Raw genomic sequence first — 22,787 nt, 5'->3', positions numbered from 1 at the left:
TGTGAATAAAGCAGCTGGCTGTGGAAATGTATATTTCAGTAGACTCATCTCTCTTGAGAGGTCTAGTTTTGACTTTACAGAGTCTGTAGTCATACAACCTGATTGGCATATTATAGGTTAGGGTTCAGCTTCTCTATGGAACCTGTTGTGTGAATCTTAACTTTCCAGGACTGTCATTATTTGCAATTAAGATACATTTAATGAACTGGAAAGATAATGGAATGTTGATATCATTCAACTGGCCATTTCTATACTTCTGTTGCTACACCCTTATTCTTGTGTACACTTCACACAAGCCCTGTATTTATAGTGGGAATGGTCCTGAAAAGGAGAGCTGCTTAGGCTGGCTGAATAATATACAAAGCCTATTTCTCACCAATTAAGTAAAATCCTACAGATTTGAGAACAGCTACCTGGTATTTCAGAAGAGTGCCTATAATTACTGCTTGGGTTTTATCCAAAATTATATTCTGGGATTTTGGTGAAGCTACTCCACTTTTTTTGATAGACAGGGCTAAATTCTCAGATTCTGCCTTGCTAAAGTAGAGGAATGTGAAAGACCTAGGTAAGATACCAAGCTGTGGGAGCCCAGGTTGCCAACTACCTATTATAAAGCAGACACATCATGATGTCCCTTCCTGACAGGATGGCACACATCAATCTCCTCCAAACATTGTCATCACAAAGTATTTACCTTTAGTGTCAGTGAAAAGTTAGTTAAAAGTCACACACGATAAATTTGTATTTGTGTAAAAATTATGTGTATGTATGTGCATATATGTAGGTGTAAAGGATACTACTGCGTACTGATAGACATATATTTTATGTAGGTAATTTATTTTCAATAAGAATATCCCAATTTCTTTCTGAAATACTTGTACTGCATTCTATATGCCACCTCTGGGCTGCATATAGCAATTTGCAGGTGTTTTCCTCGGGTCAAATAAAGATTACTAACTTTACTATAGCCAGCATTTAGGCTCCAGACCTTGCTCCTTACAGATCAGTTAGCTTGCCTACATCTGTTGTCAACTCGGAAACATGGTCTGAGACCCATGCAATGCTACTCAGCAAGAATAAGGTCAACAGTGCAATGACATGGCAGGAGAATTTTAAATGCGTCAGTCCTTTCAGTTCCACCAAAACCACTTGACAAAGGACAGTAATTCTAACATATATAGTCCTATTTTGCAAATAGTGATCTCAAACAGTTCTTCACCTGTTTTGAACTTTGGGGCATATTTCCCCCCTATTGTGAAGGACGCAAATTTATATTTAAATTCAAAATTTCTGCATCATATTCACCTTGAGTTGTAAAAGGAAGTTTTAGCTAAGGAGCTGGGGAAGTGGATCCTGCTGTCTACACTCACTCTGTCAGCTAAAATGTCATTTGCTGTGCAATGTCATTGGTCCTCAGGCTAGTTTCTGATATTTGTCCCAAGTTTTTAAAGTAGGAGCAAATGAAAGCGCTGATTCATTGTTTTTCGAAAATCTTTTTTCAGCCATTGTCTTTCCAGCCAGTTCGCTTTTACCCTCTTGCAAGTAACAAAGTAGGTACGGAGCTGACAATATTGTTCTCGTGTGACATTTCGATAGTGTGGCCCATCACATAAGGAGAACGCGTTTTAATGTAACAGAACCTTCAAAAATTAAAAAGTTTAGAAAAAAGCCTCTAGCTCACACAGATGACAGTACCTCTGAGTAATGTGGTGAGAGATATTTCCCATTGTGTTTTGCAATGTTGTGCATGATTTTTAATGCCTTCTCTCCCTTTCTTTGTGTCAGGAGCCAACGTGGTGATTCAGGAACCATCCTGTAAGAACACAGAAGTCATAAATAGGGGGTTTACCCCTTAACATCATAAGAAAACCAAAGTCCTTTGCCTTTTGCCTGTATTAATGCACAATACACTGATTTTTCAGTCTTTAGGACACAGAAACTGTTTTGTGGACTGCTTTTCCAGTGCTACTACCGATTGGTGTTTCAGCATCTGCTAGTCTAGGGTGAAGAAGATTCACAACTTTAAAGTTTACAACAGGCAATGTTTACAGAAACAATGTGCATGAAGAGGGTATGTGATTTCATTTCTTTGGTGATTTCATTTCTTTGGATCCAGCCCATACGATAGTTACACTTCATTGGGATGGGTGTTCATCACAGCATAGTGCTTTGCTTTCTCATTAGCTGTACTGCCCAACACACGTGGGTTGTGACAAGGCTTGAACTAAGTACCTAGTTAGAGGTAAAGGTCAGGTCCCACAGCTGATGAGAAAAGCCCACTTTGGTCAAGTTAACCAGATAAACAGCAACCTCTGGGCTAAGCAGAAGCAGAACAGGGTTTTGTGAAGACCTGCGGCTGACAAGAAAGGCAAACCCTGGGCAGGAAAAGGAAAGTAATATATGTTTGTTCACTAAAAAGAGTTAAAAATATCAAAATGAACAACGTGAAAATATCTTCTTCTTAACATACAACATCTTGCCCACTAGAAGCTTGGGACCACAGCAGGAATCGCAAGGTTCTCGAACAGCAAAAATGACAAGAGCAATGACTGCAAGGTTACCAGTAGTAGAGCAGGAAGAGGAAGTTGGGCAGTGAAATGGCCAGCTGGATCCCCTGCCAGGTGGGAACCAAGTACGCAATTCCAGGGAGAATCATAATGCCCAGGGTGAAGAATATCTGAATCACGATCCCAACAAACCGCTGGTCAGAACCAACAATCTCTGTCACTGAGCAGAGAGAAAGTCAAAATAAACAACACAAAACAAAACCCAGCGTGAAAGAAAAATATTATTTGAGGAACACAAGGAAGGATCGTACTGTTTCAGATCACAAGTCTGTCTAGCCCAGCATCTTGACTCCAGCAGTCTAAGCATGTCACTGAGGCTTTCCAGGGCAAGCATGGATAACAATTCCTCAATTCACTCACTGTTCTTCAGATAGGGGAGGTTCTGACCGCATGTGAATTGATGAATTAAATAGAGTCTGAACAGGAGTTTGAGACTGTGTCATGATTGTGCTTAGTGGCAAATTGTTAGCACTTACCCTGGCACAGTTTTGGCTCATGCCCCAGACTACAGGGTCCTCCAGACAGAGGCTGCGTCCAGCAGGTAATATGGACAAGGCGTCCATGGGATAGAGAATTTAGCCATACTATGCTGGTTGCTCTGATGGGTGAGGTATGGTCCAAAGTTTGTTTTACTAGATTGTTCTAATTACTAGAACAAACATAGCCTTTGTTGGAAATTTTTTAGTCTTTTGATGGATTTTTTATTTTGTGAATTTATCTAATCACTTCTGAAACTCATGTGAGCCCATGTTTCAGGCAATATCTCATGGACATGAGATTCACAGTTGAGATGAGCAATGCATGAAGAAGTATGTCTTGTTTGTTTCAAAACTGCCATCACTACCTAGCCTTCAGAGTAGAAGCACAGGGTTTTACCTTGGTTTAAAATACACAGAAATCCCTCCCTTTTATTTATTTATTATTTTTACTAAAAGAAACACAATTTTATAAGCAACAGGGATTTGTTTCAGCTAGCAATGCAGAGAGATATGACATCATTACTATTTTTGTTGACTATTCATCACATCTGCATGGCTCAAGGCCAACAACATTGCCTGAAGGTAGCTGCTCAGCACTGGCCCAGGAAGATCTGGATTCTTGTGGCAGCCTGTTGTAGTTCTGAAGCACAGATCAGTAGCTTGGGAGATGTATTAATAGCAAATGTTCTCCTGGTGCAACGAAACCAATGATCTGTCTATGCCTCTTAAAAGGTGTTGGGTTGGGTGATCCTGGGACACAATATAGAATTGAGCACCTTTCTTAGGGCTGTGGTTATGCACTGTCCCTCAAGATGAATCTTTCTGTAAAGTCAGGTAGTCTGATCTGAACATTGCCAAAATATTCCTGTCTGTTAAAACTTGGCCATTTTAAGGAAGTCATGGCATATCAGAAATCATTTTGCTACCAAAGTTTTAGGATAAGATCTTAGTTTAAAGTTAGGCCACATGCTTGGAAGCAAGGGGAAAAGCAGCTTCTGGCCCTTTCACTGGACCTGAGCTTCTCAGCAGTACAGCTTTGCTCAGAAAACTTAGGTGTTCCTAGGCTTCAGATACTGAGTGGGCTAAACAGGTATGTTTGTGAGTATATGACCACAGTGTTCCCAGGACTTACTTGAACTGTTTATGTCTGGTTGCAATTCTACTGTCACTTCACTAGGAGTTAAAATAATTCCAATGAGAGCTTAAAATAATTCCACTAGGAGCTTAAAATAATTGTCACAGGCCTCACAGATTGCAGTGATGGTACAAATTTTTGCAGTGATGATATAACTGTGGTTTGGATTATCACAGTAGATTACTAAATGGCTGATTTTTTTTTAAGTAAATTTGATGTAAATTTGATGTTTCATCTCTAGTAGGGTGCTTTCCTCAATATTGTGTTATTTCATACTCTAGAGATGAGTTTCCCTTTTTGAACCTGGCAGTCTTTCAAGATGCCACAACAATGCCCTTTTCTCATGAAAAGCAACTTGCTATGCGAGGGGCTTCATTTCTGGGCCATGACTATAACCTATCAAAGAATCTGGATCCCTTCTGTTTTGATGCTATTTATAGAAAAGCTTCCTTTCCTTTTCCTTTTTCAGGAAATAATAACCTTGATATGGACCCTGGTGTCCAGACTGGCACTAAGCAAAGCCTCTCAGCTAAAGAATGAAGAGCAACCATCCAAGTGGCTGTCCTCCCAGTGAGTAAACTCCTCTGAGCATCTGTTGAATTAACTCTGTCCTTGTTTGTGTATCTGGTTTATCTAGGGCTTGCTCTGTAGATTTTGATTATCTTGGTCATCTTCTATGTAAGATAATATTTATATATACACATAAGACTCCTTCACCTCTTAATTATTTATGTTCCTCTCCGTTGGAGCCCATAGATCAGGCAACTGTAAAAGTTCCTAGATAACATCATCAGAAAGTGTTTCATTGCTACTGCATTGCCTATGGCAAAATGCTCACAAGCATATTTGAGTATCACGGTTATGCATACAGAAAGAGAGCCTGGATGTTCTGAAGGACACATCACTCTTCTCAGTCTACCCTCATGCATTACTTCTTTCTCCCCTTCTCCATGGGATCCTGTGATGTCAGATAGGAATGTACACTGATGCTCATTTTCATCCTATATCAGTAATGAATATCAGAAAGAGTTTGCACTTGCTGCCATTTTCAGAGGCCACCTCTGAAATTAGCACACACTGCCAGGTTAGAAAACACTACTGTTTAGGTGCTGGAGAGGTCCTTATCATGGTCTGGACAAAGGCCAATAACTGCTTCCCAAAACATCCAGTTCAGGCATGAGCCCAGATCACAGATTATATCAAGTTACAATTTGCAGGCAGGCACCTTGTCTTAGAAGGTAAATGCAATAGCTAGGATGGACTTGGGCTATTCATTGTCTGTTGACCCCACGGCCAGTGCTTTATTCTCAAGTAAAAACATTATCAAGAGCAGATGTAGCTAATCTCCTGTCCTTCAAAAATCCCTCACTTTTCCTAACCAGAAAAGAAAGAAGATAACACCTCTCACCGATCACATAACAGGTCATCCAGGTTCCCTTGCCAAACACACCTTGGAGAAAACGGAAGATCAAAAATACAGTAAAGTTTGGTGCAAATGCTACTATGATACCACATATCCCAACCCCGAGACAGGAGAGCAGGTAGATGAGGATTCTGCCATATCTGTTGAAAAAGGAAAACAAAGTGAAAATCATGAAAAGACCCAAAGGACTTGTTTTTTTCCTGGCATCTCATTTTAATGCTAGATCTGAAAGTTCCTTTTTGAGACCAGCCTTGTTCCAAAGGGAGGCTGTTAGAAACGTTGTAGGCTTGACCATTGGGATATGAGACTCTTTTTCCTGTGGTATTTATGTCATTAATTTTAAGACTGGTAATGTCCCCACCAGGCACCTTTTTATTATGGAAAACAATGTGTTCTTCTTGTATCTAAACTATGGCCCATATGTTACAGTAGAGATTTTTGAAGCAGTTGAAATAAGAGCAATTTTTGTTGGGGATTTCTCTTTTCACTTATTAGTCTCCTAACAGTAATTACAGCCAGCTCTGTGAAAGTTAGTAATTTTTTTCTTTAATTACTTCATGTAATTTTCCAGGTTTTGTTTAGGTTTAGATCCCTTTTTTTCAAAGTCAGCCTAATATATCCAGGAATCTTGTTTTCCAGAAAAAAAAATCCACCATTATTAATAGGGGTGCCCAAGATAGGTTATAATTAAAAAAAAAAAAAAAAAACAAACAACAAAACCTCCCTTTATCTTCATGGCAACTGTGCCCTTGGAACACAACTAGAATTTCCATTTTGATTGTTCTTGTTGCTATTTTAAGAAGAAGAAACTGTGAAAACTTATGTAGCTTTCTGTCTTACCAAAAAATATTTGAGAGACTATTTGTTTGTTCATTTCATTGACAAGGTTTCATGTGAAAAATTTATGCAAGACAAAAATCAAGGTGTTTTCAGCCAGGTCCATTCTTGTCAGCGCTGTCAAGGAGACAGGAATCCACTGGTCTGGCTACAGAACATTACCTCAATGCTATCAATGTACAACATTCATTATTTTTTGATAGCTAAATTATGCTTAATACACAAGTATTCCTAGACATTTTATTTTATTTTATTTTGATAATTTGTTGTAATAGCTCTACTCTTACATGGTCTTAAGGTGCTTCTATCACAACTGCCCAGCCAGACAGTGAGCAGAGATATCTCAAGCTAGCCAGTGTCATGGCCTTTTTCCACCTTATTTTTTCCTTATTATTATACTCCTTGGAAAGACGAGGTTTTCTTTGAAAGTACTTTTGTTTGTTAGTTCAGAATTTGTTAACTAAGCTGACATTCTAGATAATTCTCTAAGTATTCATGTCTACAAAGAAATCATGATTTAAGTTATTACTATTACAGATACCAAAGAAAAATAAAACAAGTGGAAAGAAAGAATTGTGTGAACTGAAGAAATATTCTTTGCTATTGAAATCATTGGTGGTGCTCCCAGCCAACTCGCAAGTTGACTACAATTATTCATCAGAATAAAGCACAAACCAGGCTCCCTCCTTTGTTCCAAGAGCACGATGCAGCTTATGGGAGCTCCGTGCCTCAGGGCAGATCAGCTACTCAAGCCTGATTATCACCCACATCTTTTCCTTGGTATTATTCATCCAGCTCTCACGCAGTTGAGGACTGGCTGGAGGGACCCAGGACCTCGATGGCAAGTGTGTGAGTCCTGTCTGTGAATGGGGAGAGTTACCATACTGAGCGCCTTCTTTCTTTCCTCCAGTAACTGCTTTATTCATCAATGACACCTATTAAACATCTCCCAGTAAACACCAGTCCATAAAACTTTGAATGCCTTCTTTTCATTTTTGTGTCCTTCTGCTCTTCTTGCTTCCAGATGTGCACATAAAACATTGGAAAATGCAAGAAAAGTTATTTTTGCAACATTTTAACATCCAAACAGGATCAATAAGTTAGATCAGTAAGATTGAGCAAAGTTTCCAGCCCGAAAGGAAGCAAAGATTACATTGGCTGTGTTTTGTTAACCTAGGCTGGAGATACTTATCTGAAGTTAATCAAACCTCCAAAGTGTTGATGCATGCTTATTGCAGGTGACTCTACAAGTGATTTCACCTTTGAAAATATCAAAGGGCAACAGCGCTTATACAGTACCTGTCTGCAGCATAGCCCAGGGTGAAGGCTCCAGCCAGAAATCCCAGATTGAGGATAGCTTGTGAGAGATCCAGCATCCAGGAATTACCGCACACAAGGTTGTACTGTGGGAACAAGGGAGATGCATAAACACCTCAGGTGGGTCATTCATCGTCCTCAGGGTAAAACATTATGGAAACTGCATAAGGCCAGGTGGGAAGCAGAAGTAGAAGAGAAACAGGAAGTTCCAATGTGCTTCTTCAACAGCAAGCACCAGTCGGCCTGGAAACCACAGCCATAGCAAGCACTCTTCAAGCTATTATGAAGATAGAGGGAGAGATCCTTCTTGCCAGAAGGATGCTGTGTTTCATACCTCAGTTGTCCAGATATGGAAAGCAAATTGCTCTTTTGCAAACTGAACGCAATGCTGTTAAATATGTTACCAAGACAAAGCCATGACTTAGTTTAGTACAGAATAAGGGTATGTAGCTTTAGCCAATGAAAACACCAGCTTTCAGAAATGATTTAATATTTTCTTAATGCCTTCTAGATAAAAGCAAAAATGTGGTCTCTGAGAAAAATAAAAACAGTCCTCAGATCAAATTCAGACACATTGAATATGTATTTCCTTGGTGAAGCTTTCTCATACCTCATATTGCAGCAGACATAACTCCCTAACATGATGTTATATAGGTGCATTGTCATGTTTTCGCCCTGGCCTAGCATGATTGATAGCCAAATATGAGCAGCTGTTCTCCCAGTTTGTCACCCCACCCTGAAAGGGGAAAAGAAAATGAGAGAGACTTGTGGACTGGAAATTAAAACCTCTTTAATGAAACAAGAAGAAGAAGATCAAGAGCACTCTCAGTCAGTAGACACCAATTTGGGCAGCACTGTTGATCTGCTTGAGGGAAGAAGGTTCTACAGAGGGATCTGGACAAGCTGGGTCAATGGGACGAGGCCAAGAATACGGGGTTCAACAAGGCTAAGTGCTAGGTCCTGCACTTGGGTCACAAAACCCCCATGCAACACTACAGGCTTGGGAAAGCTGCCTGGCAGAGAAGGACCTCAGGCTGTTGGTTGATAGCCAACTGAATATGAGCCAGCAGTGTGCCCAGGTGGCCAAGAAGGCCAAGAGCATCCTGACTTGTATCAGAAATAGTGTGGCTAGCAGGATTAGGTAAGTAATCACACACACCCCCCGTGCACTGGTGAGGCCACATCTTGAATACTGTGTCCAAATCTGGGCTTCTCACAAGAAAGACATTGAGGTTCTGGAGCATGTACCAAGAAGATCAATGAAGCTGGTGAACGATCTGGAGCACAAGCATTATGATGAGCAGCTGACGTAACCGGGGGTGTTCGGTCTGGAGAAAAGGAGGCTGAGGGGAGACCTCATTGCTCTCTACAACTACCTGAAAGGAGGTTGTGTTGAGGCAGATGTTCGTCTCCTCTCCCAAGTAACAAGTCATAGGAAGAGACAAAATGGTCTCAAGTTGTGCCAGGGGAAGTTTAGGCTAGATATTGAGAAATATTACTTCCCAAAAACAGTTGTTGCTGTCCAGGGAAGTGGTTGAGCCACCATCCCTGGGGGTATTGGACTCTGTGATCTACAAGTCTTTTCCAAACTAAATAATTCTGTGATTCTGCTCCCTCTTAGCCCATTTGCTTTCTGTAATGCTCAGTGAATACTGCTTTGCAGGCACCTCAAGATGCATACATAGGAGATAAAGAGAGCACCCAGACCTGGATGTCACTGAGCCTGAATCTGGACCCAAAAGCCTGAAGTATACTGTTAAATGTTTATTTATGTATTTACATGAGAAACAATTTCTTTTCATATTCTAAACTCCTCATAGGCGCCATTCACATTCATTTCTATGAGCTGTTCTTCACTTTTTAAAACTAAACTCCTCAGTTTGGATTCCAGATGTAGTATTAGCACCGTCATTGACAGTAACTACAGCAGAATTACTGTTATTAATTATGATGATTTTACTGAAAGTCCAGGATACGGGGGGGGGGGGGGGGGGGGACGGACGGACAGGGGCAAGGGGGGAAGGACTTTAGTGTTTATTTGTTTTTCTTGAAGCCACAGACCTGGGAATTTTGTGGCTGACAACTGCAGTTTCCAGCTTTCAGAACTGTTAAGAAAAATTTCTCTAGTAATCTCACAGATCCCCAACCCAACAGATATCCCTCCCTCACTGACTTTAAACAAATTCTTGGTTTTGATGTCAATGTTATTTCTCTAAGAAGCCTGACTGGCCAGCTTTCAGGCAAGTCAGACCATCAGCATCTGGTTTCTACTTCTGTAAATCTTGAGCAGGAGCTGCAGAAATCTCAGCTTCCTCTGAGAGGAATAAAACTTTCTCTTAGCTGTCATATTCAAGGGCTATTGCAATGTTTTCCTAAAATAGTCCGAACACAGAGCAGCGCTTTCAGACTTCAAACACTGCTTAACCTCTTGAATCTTGAAACTATGACAACCCTGGCAAAAAGTATCAAAATACGCAGCTTTGGAAAGCAGAATTTTTTCATTAAAATTACCATTAAAACATTTTAGAAGACAGTGCAATTGACTGCGTTGATTGTAGATGTTGGGGTCCTCAGAGAAACATCTGAAACCACCTAAACAAGGCACTACAGCTTTTGAGCTAAACCAGAGCTAATTCTCTAAATTTTCAGTTAAATGACTGCATTTGCTGAAGAACAGGTTTTTCAGACAGCATCTGCCTCTGGAAGCAATAACAGCTAATATTTATAGTTTGTGCTACGTAACGGGATGAATGGTGTTCAGGAAGACCCTTGTTTATACTTATTTCTGTAGAAACCGAGGCCATTGCTGAAGTCAGTGGAATGCCATAAGTCAAAGGGGTGAAAAAGTATTGCACCTGCAGGGAGTGGCAGATAGGAAAAGTCATCCCAAAATGACCAGGAAAGTATACCATTCCACACATGTCATATTCAAAATAAAGCTGAGGAATCACCAGGGTCAAGTTCCCTTCATCTATGACCAGTGTCCTGGAAGGACTCCATCTGTTCTCCTGCCTTTTATCCCAATCCATGTGTTCCAGGATCCAGTTCCTGAGTCCAGTCCCATCTGCAGCTGAGTCCAATCCATGAGTCTCTCGCTGCCTGCCCTGCAGCATCAGTGATGAGGTGATCATAACAGAGAGAGTGCAATTTTGGGTTTGTATATATTTTTGTATTGCCTTATTAATAATTATCTTTCCTTTTTAATGTTATTTTTTCATTAAAGCTGTTTTAGGTTTTTTTTTTTCCCAACCCATATTCTCCCTCCCTCATTCCTTTCCCCTTTCGCTGCAGGGGGGGCAGAATTGTGTCTATACTGCCCAGTGTGGGTCAAAATTACCCGGGGGCTAGAAGCCAGCTACAAGAAAATAGCTTCACAATTGTGCTGCTGAAGTATAACAGAAAATGAAATAGCCACATGAAGAGAAAGGCACAGAGGGAAAGCAGGAATAGTGGCTTCAAGTAAACTTAAGGAAATTTTTCTGACTTAGCTAGAGTTGTATTGAGCCAGATATGTCACAGACCACATGCCTGGTGAAGGTCCCCAGCCAGGCCCCATACTGCACATGCTGGTCCTGCCATGTATGCACCAAGGGGACCATCTGGACAGCTGTTGAACTCGTATACACATGGAGAGGTATATGATCTCTGGCATGGCTTCTCTGGCCAGCTTGGCCTGCATTCCAGGTGCAGGTGATATGTTCAGGTACTGACTGTCGCTCCTCAGCTGAGCTTTCACACCATACAGGAACAGCCTGCCGAGGACCTCAAAGATCAGTACAGGTCTTCCACTCTCCTTGCCTCTCTCACCACGTAGCTGCATTCTTCCCTGTAGAACCAGTGAGAGCAGGAGAGAAGCCATGCTCTGATGTGCTAGTGACAGCTCCAGTGAGAGCTCATAGCCCAGTGCCATGGGCTATTTTACAAAATGCTCTGGTATTTCATGCTCTTTCCTACTGATGGCTTCAGAGCTGCAGTGTGCTGGCTTTTCCCAGCCACATTTCTGAGCTCTGAGAGGAGGGCTGTGCTGTCTACAGGCTGTTCCATGCTATAAAAATCCTCTTGTGTTTTCCTGTGGGAGATGCTGGCAGCTGAGCACACCCTGGGTGGAAAATCAGCACCGGGAGCTGCTCCAGTGACTTAACTTAGTGCTTGCAAATACAGAGTGAGCTGTTGCTTAGGGTTATTCCTTCTGTTGTCCACATCTCCTGAAATAATGAAATAGTTTAGGTAGGAAGAGACCTCTGGAACCCCCTGATCCAAACCCCCACTCACAGCAGGACCTGCTTTGAGTTTACACCTAAATTCACATTAAAGCTGGTTGCTGCAAGCCTTGTCCAGTTAGGCTTTCATCATCTCCTAGGGTGGAGGCTCCACAGCATCCCTGAACATCACTGATCTTCCAGAGTCTCACCGCTGGTGCAGTTTTTAACTGTCCCCTGCTCTTACCAGGCTGAGGGCATTTCCCTACTCCTATAACTTCTGGTCTCACCTCTTTTTCAAAAATTGTTTACAGTGATGGAGCATGACAGAAGACAGTTTCAACCTACATCCATTCTCCAGCTCTGAACATTGTCTAACATGAACTTTCACACCGTTATATTCTACTTCCAGAAGATGACTGTAGAGTGACCATGAGAACACCATTTCACAGGGGGGCAAAAAGGAACCCTCACACTAGTATCTCTACTAGAAACTCCCAGGAATAACAGGGAGATATAAGCCCGTGACTTCTTCAGAGTCAGTCATGTCCCAGTGAACGTTAAGATCACTCAGCACCCTGAAAACACCTTGGCTCCTTAAAAGATCAAGACTTTGGAGAGAAATATGAGGCTGGTAGATCAGCAGGTCTTTGTACATGACCAGGCTTAAGAGTCCTTCATAGGGTTGCCTAAGTCAAAGAGTAAAATATCCTCTGATGCTTGGAATTTCTCCTGAGAAGATGGTCATGAGAAAAAAAACTCCCCCTCATAAGCCAAAATATCTGACGTGAGTATGAGGAACAGAGAAAATAGCCATTGCCTCAACAGAAACAGCAATAAATCAGTGCGAGAACAAAATTAATAGGTGGATGTAATAATAAAACCATTAAAGCAATGTCAGAATGAGATGATGCTTAAACAGTCATAAAATCCACAAATAAAACACATTGTAGGTCACTTAAAATCCATTTGCCCCTAATTTCAGTTGTTGATTTCAGAGACCAAGCCCCGAATTTCCAACACCTATAAGCTGCATTGGGATGACAGCTCTCCCCCAGCTGACACAGTAGGTTTCCCAAGACTCAGGAGAGTATCCTGGCAGCCCAAGTGATGGCAAAGGGATTCATTGGCAGTGCCAGGCAGAAGGCTGCCACCGAGGAGGTGAGGCATGCTTCCCACACTATTGTGGGATGGTGCCAGCCCAGCACCCTCAACACACTGCAGAGCTGCTCTCCCAGGAAGGGCACCTGCCTTCAAAGCTCCTAGCTTGGTGCTGGGTGGCTGTGCTGAGCAGCACTGGAGCTGTGCCCAGGCAAGTAGCCAGCCTGACCCAGTGCTCGTTGCAGGCACTGGTCTTCAGGGTTTATACTTTTGATCCTTTTTCAAAGGGTATTTTTATAAAAATAATTGGATGTCTGTTTACTCTAAGCAGACAATTAATAAGCAGTCATGAAAGGCGGGAGGAGAATGAAAGTGTGCCAGAAAGAGAAAAATATCTTTAACAAAGAGGACTTTTTCATCTGAATAACAATTTCACATGATATAGGTGGCATCTGAAACTAGCACTTGGTAACAATATAGTCAAATATTTAAAATGTTCTAGGAAATAGGACAAACTTGTAAGAAATCATAAATTCTTTCTGAAGAGATTAGTGACAAGGGGCTAACCATACTCTCCCAAGTTTGTCCTACACTGTGTTATTTTCCAAGTACTTAAATAACTTCTGGTACAGATAAGCATTTTCAGACCTTTTCCGTTTGCTTGACCTAGCACTTAGGGTTTAAATCATCACCCCTCTAATGTCTTGCTTTTCATTTGCAAACATAACCTTTAGAGGGGAATGTAACCTTTAAAAGAGAATCACACCCTGCAGAGATCTTTCTTTTATCCAGGCTGCATGTCAGACCCACATCACCACTTCAGCTATGACCTGCTTTGGTTGTGCCTGATAGTTATCCCCATCTGCATCACTTGGAAGAAAAGCATCTGTTTACCCTGGATTTCAGCCTGTCTCCAGTGAGCCAGCAGTCCTTCTATATGACTTGGAAATACATCCCTGTGATGAATATTTTCCCACCCACTAGAGACTTGAAGACCAACAGGAAATCCCAGTGCAAATCTACAGTAGCAGTGGTGTGGCTGGAAGGAACTGCACTCGTGCAGTTCCCCAGATTATCTCCCACATCCTTTCCTACCATCCTCCACAAAAGGGAATGGAGTGATGCCTCCTTTCTGCCTTTCTGTTTCTGAATGGTTGTATACCTGTCCATGGGTGAGCTTTGTTTACAGTCCACACAGGCTGTTTTTATGCCTATGCAGATGAAGTCCATGTTGGGAGGAGCTCAGCAGAGGCACTTCCACATACATGGTGGCGTAAAGGAGCAGAACTATCCCCATCAGTAACCATCTCCCAGTGTGAGCAATAGGAGATTCCATTCCCTGAAAGTTCATGTTCTTCTTATAACATACAAAAAAAAATCCCAGCATATGGTCTTCAAATGTCACAGACTATGCCCCCAGGACCTCACTTGGTTTCCAAAATTGGTAACATTGAGAATCAAAAACTGAGACAAGTGACTCATTGCTGAGCATCACACAACTCTCAGCAAGCTGAGACCCAGCAGAGGTTTCCCTTCAAAAACATCAGCTCTGTGACTGCAACAGCACACTCCTGTTGCTGCAAAATTTGAGACGTATTCTGGAGAAACTTTTGGGAGATTTTGGAGTCTGAACAGCTCACTGTCCCGTCCTCTCTGTGAATTCATATGTTTCTCTGTCCACAAAGTGTCCTCGTAGCGCATATCTACACTACAAGGTAAACACTTCTGCTTTCAAATGAATAAGCTCACCCAGGACAACATGGCAGAAAGGGAATGTCACCATGGCCTGTGTTCATTACCCTTTGCTCTATAGACATGAAATTTAGTTGCCAAAACATTTACTGCTGGAGGTGAGGGCAAGGAGGAGGATATGGAAAAGGAAAGAAAAGCCTTAGGGTTTTTTTGCCCCTGACCTTAAGCCTATTTGTTGATCTGCATAGCACTGGCTACACCTAGTCCGTGTTAAAATCTGGCTAGCCAGCTCCTGATTGCAATCATCAAGAGGGTGAACTAGCTCAGCTGGCAAACTTCAGGCATATCCTTTTCCTCAGCATTACCATGCTTCTTGCTAAGCCCCTCACTGCGCAAGTGCATGCCCCTAGCACAACCCTGCAACTCACCTCTGCATTCAGCGCTCTGCTCACCCACTACATTTCTATCCACTGTATGACTAAAAGCACTGTGTGCCAGAACACAGCCTCCTGCCATTTAGGGAGTTGACTAAAAAACATTGTGCTGCCCAAATTGGTAAATAATCTACATCTGCACTCCTTTCCGCTCAGCCTTGGCAAGGAGCTGCTGTCCTGAGCAGAAGTGGGGTGCTGCCAACACAGACAGGCAGTAGGAACCAGCTCCTCCAGGACAGCCCATCTCTATACTGTCCTTAATAGAGTGGGGAAAATCAGTCTCTTGCACCTTAAGTGGGAGTCTCTTCCACTCCTAAAGGAGTCTCCTGGGGAGAAGGAAGAGGTTTTACACCACACCTCTGTAGTTCATTAGTTCACTGGTGGAGTAATCTCTTCTATAGAAAAGAATGGGAACTGGCTGAGAAGGAAACAGAAGAAATGCTTGAACATGACCAATGACTGGGAAATACGGGGGCTGTGGTGACTTCTCATTTCTTCATAGCTTTGACAGTTGGCAAACATTTTCCATTTTATTTTGACATGCAGACTAACAACAGACTTGTAATTCCTGGTATTTGAGAGGCCTTTGGGCACCAAGCAAGTCCCAAAAAACACTTTAGAACACCTGTGCCTGTAAAAATGCATTGCTTTAGATGACATATGATTAAAAGCTCCTCAAAATGTAGCAACTTTGAGTAGGAGTTTAGAAGCATTTTACTGCCTGTTACAATTAAATTTTAAAATTATGGATGAAACTTTTCCATCAATAATGAGATCTACAGTGATTCCTCAGATGAATTACAATATCATATTGAGAGCACAAACACACATTTTAAGTGGCATTTGTACAAGTGGCCAGAGTCTGGTTTACTCTTCCTTTCCCGGTGACAAATGATTTAGGGCAATATTCATCATTTAAGGAAACCTGGGGAGACGAGGAGATTTGTTGTTCTCCATCTCTCTTGTCCTCTGGGTTGTCAAACTGCTATCTTTCACACAACCTTACTGTGAGCGAGTGCAGTGGAAAGAGAGAAAATTACCCGTTTTATCCTTTTCTGTAAAAGCTTCTGTCAGGGTGCTAGGGGACTAAGCAAGGACACTGTCCTTCTCCGTGTCTTGTTTCAAGGTGAGCATTTAACATGTCGAATGGGATCAGCCTTCACCCTGCCTCTAGCCACTGTGGCTCAAGCCCTAATTAAGAGCTTAGCTTTGAAAGCATCAAATGTTTCTCTCCTGTGCAGGGACCAAAGTCTAGCTGGTACCTGAGCACCCCCGCCACTCAGATCACCTGGACTCATTGAGCTTTTATAGGACAGAAGACCTCTTGTATCCTTCCTTTTTTCTTGTGCCCATCCATGGCCAAAGCAAAAGGGAGCAAGGGAAACTTACCATCTCCTAAAGGGGGAGAAAGAGTTGTTGTCCTAAAAACAAGAAAGAAAGAGGCCCAAACCCTCAGCCAGTACCAGCTGGCTCGATGGCAGAGATAGCAACATAGCCTCACTGGTATAACCTGTGCAAGGAACTGCCCCAGACCTCTCGTAACAGTGAAAGTTTAGTTAAGGACTTCACAAGAAATTCAGCAGTTGCTGCTCCCTTTGCTCCTCTGCCCTTTTCCTCTTACCCTCCACTGCTTAATATTAATTTCACCATTATGATGGAAATAATATAAGGTACTGTCAGGTCAAATGACAATAATCACACTAGAATGAAACTTTGAGACTGAACAGCATTTATCGCCTTGGAGAAAGACAGAAAAAGAACCCGCTGTGCTTTCTCCACCCTGAGCTTGACTGCCATGTTATCTCCTGCTCTGAGGAACTATAAAAATTGTGAGACGAACATTATTGCTTTTTTTACAGGTTTCTCTGCCAATGCTGCCTGACTTATTTTCTGAGACAGCTGGCAAGCAGAGGAATAAGATTTATTCTCAACAGGTGCAATAGGATATGTTCAGATGATCATTTGTCCACCTCGGACCTCACACTGGCAACAAATTGTTGCCAAGTCTCAAAATTACATCATCTACAACGTGAAGACTTGTTGCAGACAGGGCATATTGGAATCGGTCCCTTCTGCTGAACTCCTGCCAACAAAGGCTGCTATTAAGCCTAAAATATGCCAGTAGTGCTGTAGCTGATGACCATGTAGACTTCCTTCTTCTTTTCATCCACCACCAGAGGCCATTCACCCTACAGATATGACTGTAATTCATGCACATGCTTCTAGGATTCATCACTGCCAAAAATGTCTGAATAAAATGACTATTGTTTTGCAAACTATCACCAGCTGCCCTTTCACAGAGCACAAGGCTTTCTCCACTGAGACAAAACTACATAGTGCCAAAGCCCCATGGTATTAAAGGTCAGTGACTCAATCTATAGCATAATTTCTGGAGGAAATTATATTTATTTATTTATGTGTGTCCTAGATACCTCCCTCACAAGGCTCACTCAGCAGAAGACAGCAGGTGACACGCTTACTTCATGTGTACAGAGTGCAGGGGGTGACCTGGGCTCCCTGCCAGACCCTCTGGCCAGAGTATGAGGCTGTGCCACCCCCCTCTACTGCAGTGCCCCAGCACCCCTGCTCTTCCTCCTTTTCCTTCTGCTGTGAAGAAAGGCAGTCCCTTCCTGCCCTTCTCTCCCGTAAGAGGTACTGCTGTCACCAGCCTTCCCTCCCAAGCAGTGACAGCCACCTGCTACAACAGGCATCATTTCAGATAACATCTGATAGCATGAGCCAGGCATGGATTTAGCTTGATAATTACCCCCTCAGGCTCCATCTCCAAGAAAATCTTGGGTCACTAGGTTGCTGTTCCACCACTGACGCACACAGCTGTGTCTTCCAGTTTCACAGGGAATAGCGCAACACCCACTCAATTAAACGGGAGCAGATTGCACCGGGCCAAGATCCTTTGTGCAGATCCACCATCCGTGACACCATTGCATTGGAGGGGTCGCTGCCAAATTTTACACATAGCAGACAACTTTGCTGATATCTTGAAACCTGTGCATCGTCCAAGCTCTCATTTGTCCAACTGTGCTTCAGGCACCATGGTGCAAGGCTCTATGTCCAGCACCAGTCGACAACTCCTCTATCTGGATTGCCCTCACAGAAAAGCCTGATCTAAAGCAATAGAGCTGAAATACTCTTAGGCATGTCACTGCAGAAGTAGGAACCTCTCCTCAGAGCCTGTTAGACATCAAAAGATTTTAAAAGGGAACCTTATAAAAGGAACTCTCTCACCCATGACTAGATTCAGTTAACTGCCTTTGCCATGTGTTGTTCCTGTGACGATTTCTCAATAAATTTTGCTCTTATCAAACCCTGAAGGAGGAAAGTCCTCATAGATTCTCTCAGCACCCAGCTGTGCCCCACTGTACCCCAGCACTGAGACTCAGGACATGGGCAGCAGAAGTTGCTGCTTACAAAGCACTGGGTGTGTTATATCCATTCCCCCTTTTTGTTCTTCTGCTTGCTTCTGCTGATGCTACTGTGAACACCTTTGCAGAAGATGGATATCCAAGATGAGAGAGTGGCCAGCAAGCAGCGTGCTCCATTCATGCACAAATCAGAGCAATGAAGTCAAGGGACTGCAATACCATTCATTTCACAACTCCTCATAAATCAGTCCCTTCAGCCATATGTTTTAGCTTCTTAAGGACACTCAGAACTGATCGCAATAGCCTGTGGTTTGGCTTCCAGACTTGCTCTGTAGTACATCTTTTCCCAGGGTAGGCTTTACATACCTGCATTTGCTCTCTGCCTCCCCTCAGTGTCATGACTCTCCCTCCCCCATCCCCTCTCTTTCTCCCTGATCATATGTCCTTCAGATTGTCATGTAACTCATCCTTTTAACTGCCTGGTCACATCAACTGTTGATTCTGCCAGGCATAAAGTGCCAGAAACCGTAAGACAGTTGAAAGAAACAGAAACATTTCTGCACACACGGACAAAATGAAACATTTACAAGTAGATTCGTAAGAAAAGACATCTTTGGTGAGCTGATTAAACAGGGCATGAATCTGCTTAAGTTGAATCTGCTTGAGTTGTTAGAACCTCAACTAAATGAAGTCCGAGATGTAAATGGTCTTTGCTGCATGTATAATGCATTAATAAGATATCAGGTTCTTTTTAATAGATGATCTCAAAGCAATTGAGCCAGGACGTGCATGCCAAAAGCTTCCTTTTTAGAGGAAGAAACTGAGCCTCGTGGGATGTGATTTATCAGGCAAATGTTGCAACACACAAATGCCATGAGCCACAAATGAGTGCCCTCTGGCTGGGGTGCCCCTGGCCAGCAAGAGCAGCAGTGACACTGATGTTGGGACCATCTGCCCCAGCACAGGGAAGAGAGAATCGCAGCCTGTTGCTACATGCAGTGTTACTCCCTGTCTTTCCCCATGTGTACCTTGGGAAGCACAGGTGGGGAGCATTTCCACAAGCATCCCTTCATCCCTCCTCCCTCCTCTACCCCTGGAGGTCTCCACAGGAGAAGGAAGAAGAGGGTTCAGGTAGACAAGGTGTTTGCCAGAGAACATTGAACCTTTCACACCCATTTACTGCTGTAATACAAACACTGATTTCATTTTCTCTTAGCTGTACCCAGTGGCTTTGCTAAATACACAAACTGCTGCCATAAATGGACTCCAAGCACAATCTTACAGACTTACATGCTTTCACCTACAGCTGAAGGGGGGGGGACGAGGGGAACAACAAAAGAGAAGTAATCTCTATGTTTTTATTTTTAAGCTCAGAGAGGAATAGCTAACACAGACTGCCCAGTTAAGAGACACCATGACCTAACCCCTCGCAGTCCCCAAGCAGAGTTATGTCAGAGGTAGCAGCATAACCTTCCCACCTTGGCCTTCTCCTGCAGTTCACTCCAAAGACAGGATGTGCCTCTTGTGCCAGCATTCATCCTCCTGCCCATCAAGCCCTGGTAGCTGCTGCCAGCACAGGCAGGGATACCTCACCCTCAGGGACACCTCGCTCTCAGGGACCAAAGTACAATTCCAGCTCCCTGTGTGCCATTTGCGGCCCTCCAAGTAGCCTTGATTTCAGCTATCACACACAAAAGCCAGTTCTGAAGTTTTGCTCTAGGGTGAGCCAGGTGCTCTGATTTATCTTCTCCTCAGCATAGATGCAGTGCTTGGGGCACAAAGCTGCTGCTCTGAAGAGCCTGAAGTCTGTAGGCAGATCCAGTGGTCCCAACTGGATGGGGCAAGGGTGGTGAAAGGTTGGGATAGGCACTGCTTTTCAGTTCAAATTTGATCAGGGTTTCATCTGCTGTGCTTGCTCTGTATTTCAGAGAGCACAGCTCCAGTGCAAGGACCTAATCACAGTTCAAAACAGCAGCAGGAGGCTCATGAGAGAGGCAGGAGCCAGAGCCCATAGTTGCGTTGACACATCTTGCGGTGTACCTTGATGATTTCCTAGCCAACCTCTCTAAGCACACTTCATATTTTTCATCACTGCATTGATGACCGTTACTGTCAGGATGACCTTAAAATACATGCTCCTAGTGTGCAGCCTGTGCGCTGGAGCCAGACCACAGAACATCTATGGCATTGTTACAAATAACACAGAGGATCTCCTAGGAAAGTGACTTAAATGGCCTTTTGCAGCCTCATTAAAAAAACACTACATTTGCCAGCGTTTACCACCAGCAGTAACGCTCTGCAGTTCTCTGACTGACATTTCAGGAAATCTGGATGATAGTTTTGGGTGAAAATGTGTGTTTGTTTAGTAAGCAGAATCATTTCTGCCGACTCCTGTCAGATCTCATAAGGGCTGTCTGCCACCAGAGTTTTGGGATTTTTATTCCCTGGAGACTTAAATATTCAGTACCAGAAATACAGAGAATGGATAATATACCAGGATCTGGATCAACAAGTGATAACAGTCAGCTACGCTTGGGGTTTACACCACCAAAGTTACTGGCCCAAAACTGAGCACCAGAAGCCGCAGCTGCAAGGACTTAATTCTTTGTTTTATTCTGACATTCCTTCTGTGACAGAGCAGAAATGGCTTTGCGTGGGGTGCTTGGCTTTGAAGAGGCCACTTTTCAGATCAGGTCACCTTCCCCTAAATGCTTGCCGCTGACACTTGATCATACTCATTTTCTGGATTCAGTTGTGACTCAGAATGAAACAAACCTATTCTATGAAATCTGGGAAGGAAGATCAACCACCAAAGCAACTACCCTTGCAGCAGCAATCCCATTTTACTGCTGCAGTTCTGCCCTGGGATGGAAGCTTCTGATTAGAGGACGGGGATTTTCCTTACCTCGCTGACGATGGATGAATGGGGCTGTTTGTACACCCAGCTATCATGGCATTCGGCAAGCGGCAGGTTACCCGCGTTGTGATTGCCGTAGTGGGTAAGTGGGCTGGCACAGCTGACAGAGGTGTCCCACACCATGTCCAGCCTCTCGCACTCTCCACTGTAGGACCCATTCGCCAGGTGCAGGGGCAGTACTGTGAAGTTTTGTTCCTCTTCTAGCGTCCAGCCACATCGTTCGCTTAATTCGACTGCCCCTGGAATCCTGCACCAGTAGCTGTCTGGTGCCTGCCCAAGGAAAACCACGCTGGCAAACAGGAATGAAAAAGTTATGCCTGTCTGGCAGAGGAGGAAAAATACCCTCTTTTGAAATCTTCCAAATTCCCCAGCTTCCTTCAAAACCTCATCAAAGGATGGCATTATGTGAGGCGATCTGTCCACTCGGAGCAGTCCAAGAGATGGCAGAGTTTGCTTTCACACTTCGTAATGACCGCTGGTGCTTCCTATAAGTGCGACCGTTTCGCCTCCCCTTGCTCCTCTTTCCTCACGTGCATGCACACACGCACACAGAGACATGTGGGTGTGCAACACTGGCAGCATGAGCAGCACCAGAACGGGGCAAAGTTGCAGGCAGGCATGCAAGTGCGCACACAAGCACACACGCGGAGATTCAGGGCATGTCAAGCGGCGTGGGGCTTACACACAGCCGGGGAGGAGTGCGATTTAAAGTGCACAAACATATTGTAGCGGAGGAGGGGCTTGCATTTCCTATTCATCCAAAATGTTAAACAGATTATGTAATAAACCCAGTTAACTCCTTGAAGATAGGGGAGCCACAAATGCCAGCTCCTGTTCCAGCTGCTATAAATTAATAGGTGCATGGATAAAGCAGTGGGTTAAATGGGAAAGAGCATAGAAGCTGTTGCAAAAAAAAAAAGCAGCAGTGAATGATGCAGGCTCTCTGCGGGGTGGCAGGGGCAGAAAGAAAGTTGCTTCAAAGAAAGCTATAAAGTCTTTCCGTCAGCAAATAGAAATTAATCCTAAAGCAATGTTTAATTACTTCTCCGAAGCATTACTTTGCCATCTGCACAGATCTAATTTGCAAGAATCTTTCCTTTTTGTAGTGTAAATAAAGTGAGTCTTAAAAAGTGCATCAGTCCAAAATCCAGGATTTTTTTTAAAGTTGGATCTACCCATTCAAGAAGGCTTTTATAACCTTGTTAATTTTAACTTCACAAAGTCTTCAAAATATTTAAAAGAGACATAAGCAGTTTTTCTGCCTCAAATAAAGAATGGAAAACAAGTTATTTGACTTCTCTGT

At 43.1% G+C, this 22,787-nt stretch overlaps 1 protein-coding gene across 2 annotated transcripts in view; it reads right to left on the bottom strand.

The window, feature by feature from the left end:
• The window catches only part of SLC22A3 (solute carrier family 22 member 3), a 35,970-nt gene extending 13,785 nt beyond the window's left edge, over nt 1-22,185 (bottom strand). For both annotated transcript variants that reach the window (XM_009557718.2, XM_054064027.1), the window contains exons 1-5: nt 21,473-22,185; nt 7,741-7,844; nt 5,590-5,744; nt 2,562-2,727; nt 1,696-1,813 (exon numbers count right to left, since the gene is read on the bottom strand). In XM_009557718.2, the coding sequence (XP_009556013.2) occupies nt 1,696-1,813; nt 2,562-2,727; nt 5,590-5,744; nt 7,741-7,844; nt 21,473-21,886 (957 nt within the window). In that variant the 5' untranslated portion in view covers nt 21,887-22,185. The remainder of the gene's footprint in view (nt 1-1,695; nt 1,814-2,561; nt 2,728-5,589; nt 5,745-7,740; nt 7,845-21,472) is intronic.
• Nucleotides 22,186-22,787: the final 602 nt, after the last annotated feature.

The sequence above is a fragment of the Cuculus canorus genome, chromosome 3 (genome assembly GCF_017976375.1).
Source record: "Cuculus canorus isolate bCucCan1 chromosome 3, bCucCan1.pri, whole genome shotgun sequence".
Taxonomy (NCBI): domain Eukaryota; kingdom Metazoa; phylum Chordata; class Aves; order Cuculiformes; family Cuculidae; genus Cuculus; species Cuculus canorus.
The sequence above is the reverse complement of the archived record's forward strand: the minus strand, read 5'-3'. Positions and strand labels throughout refer to the sequence as shown.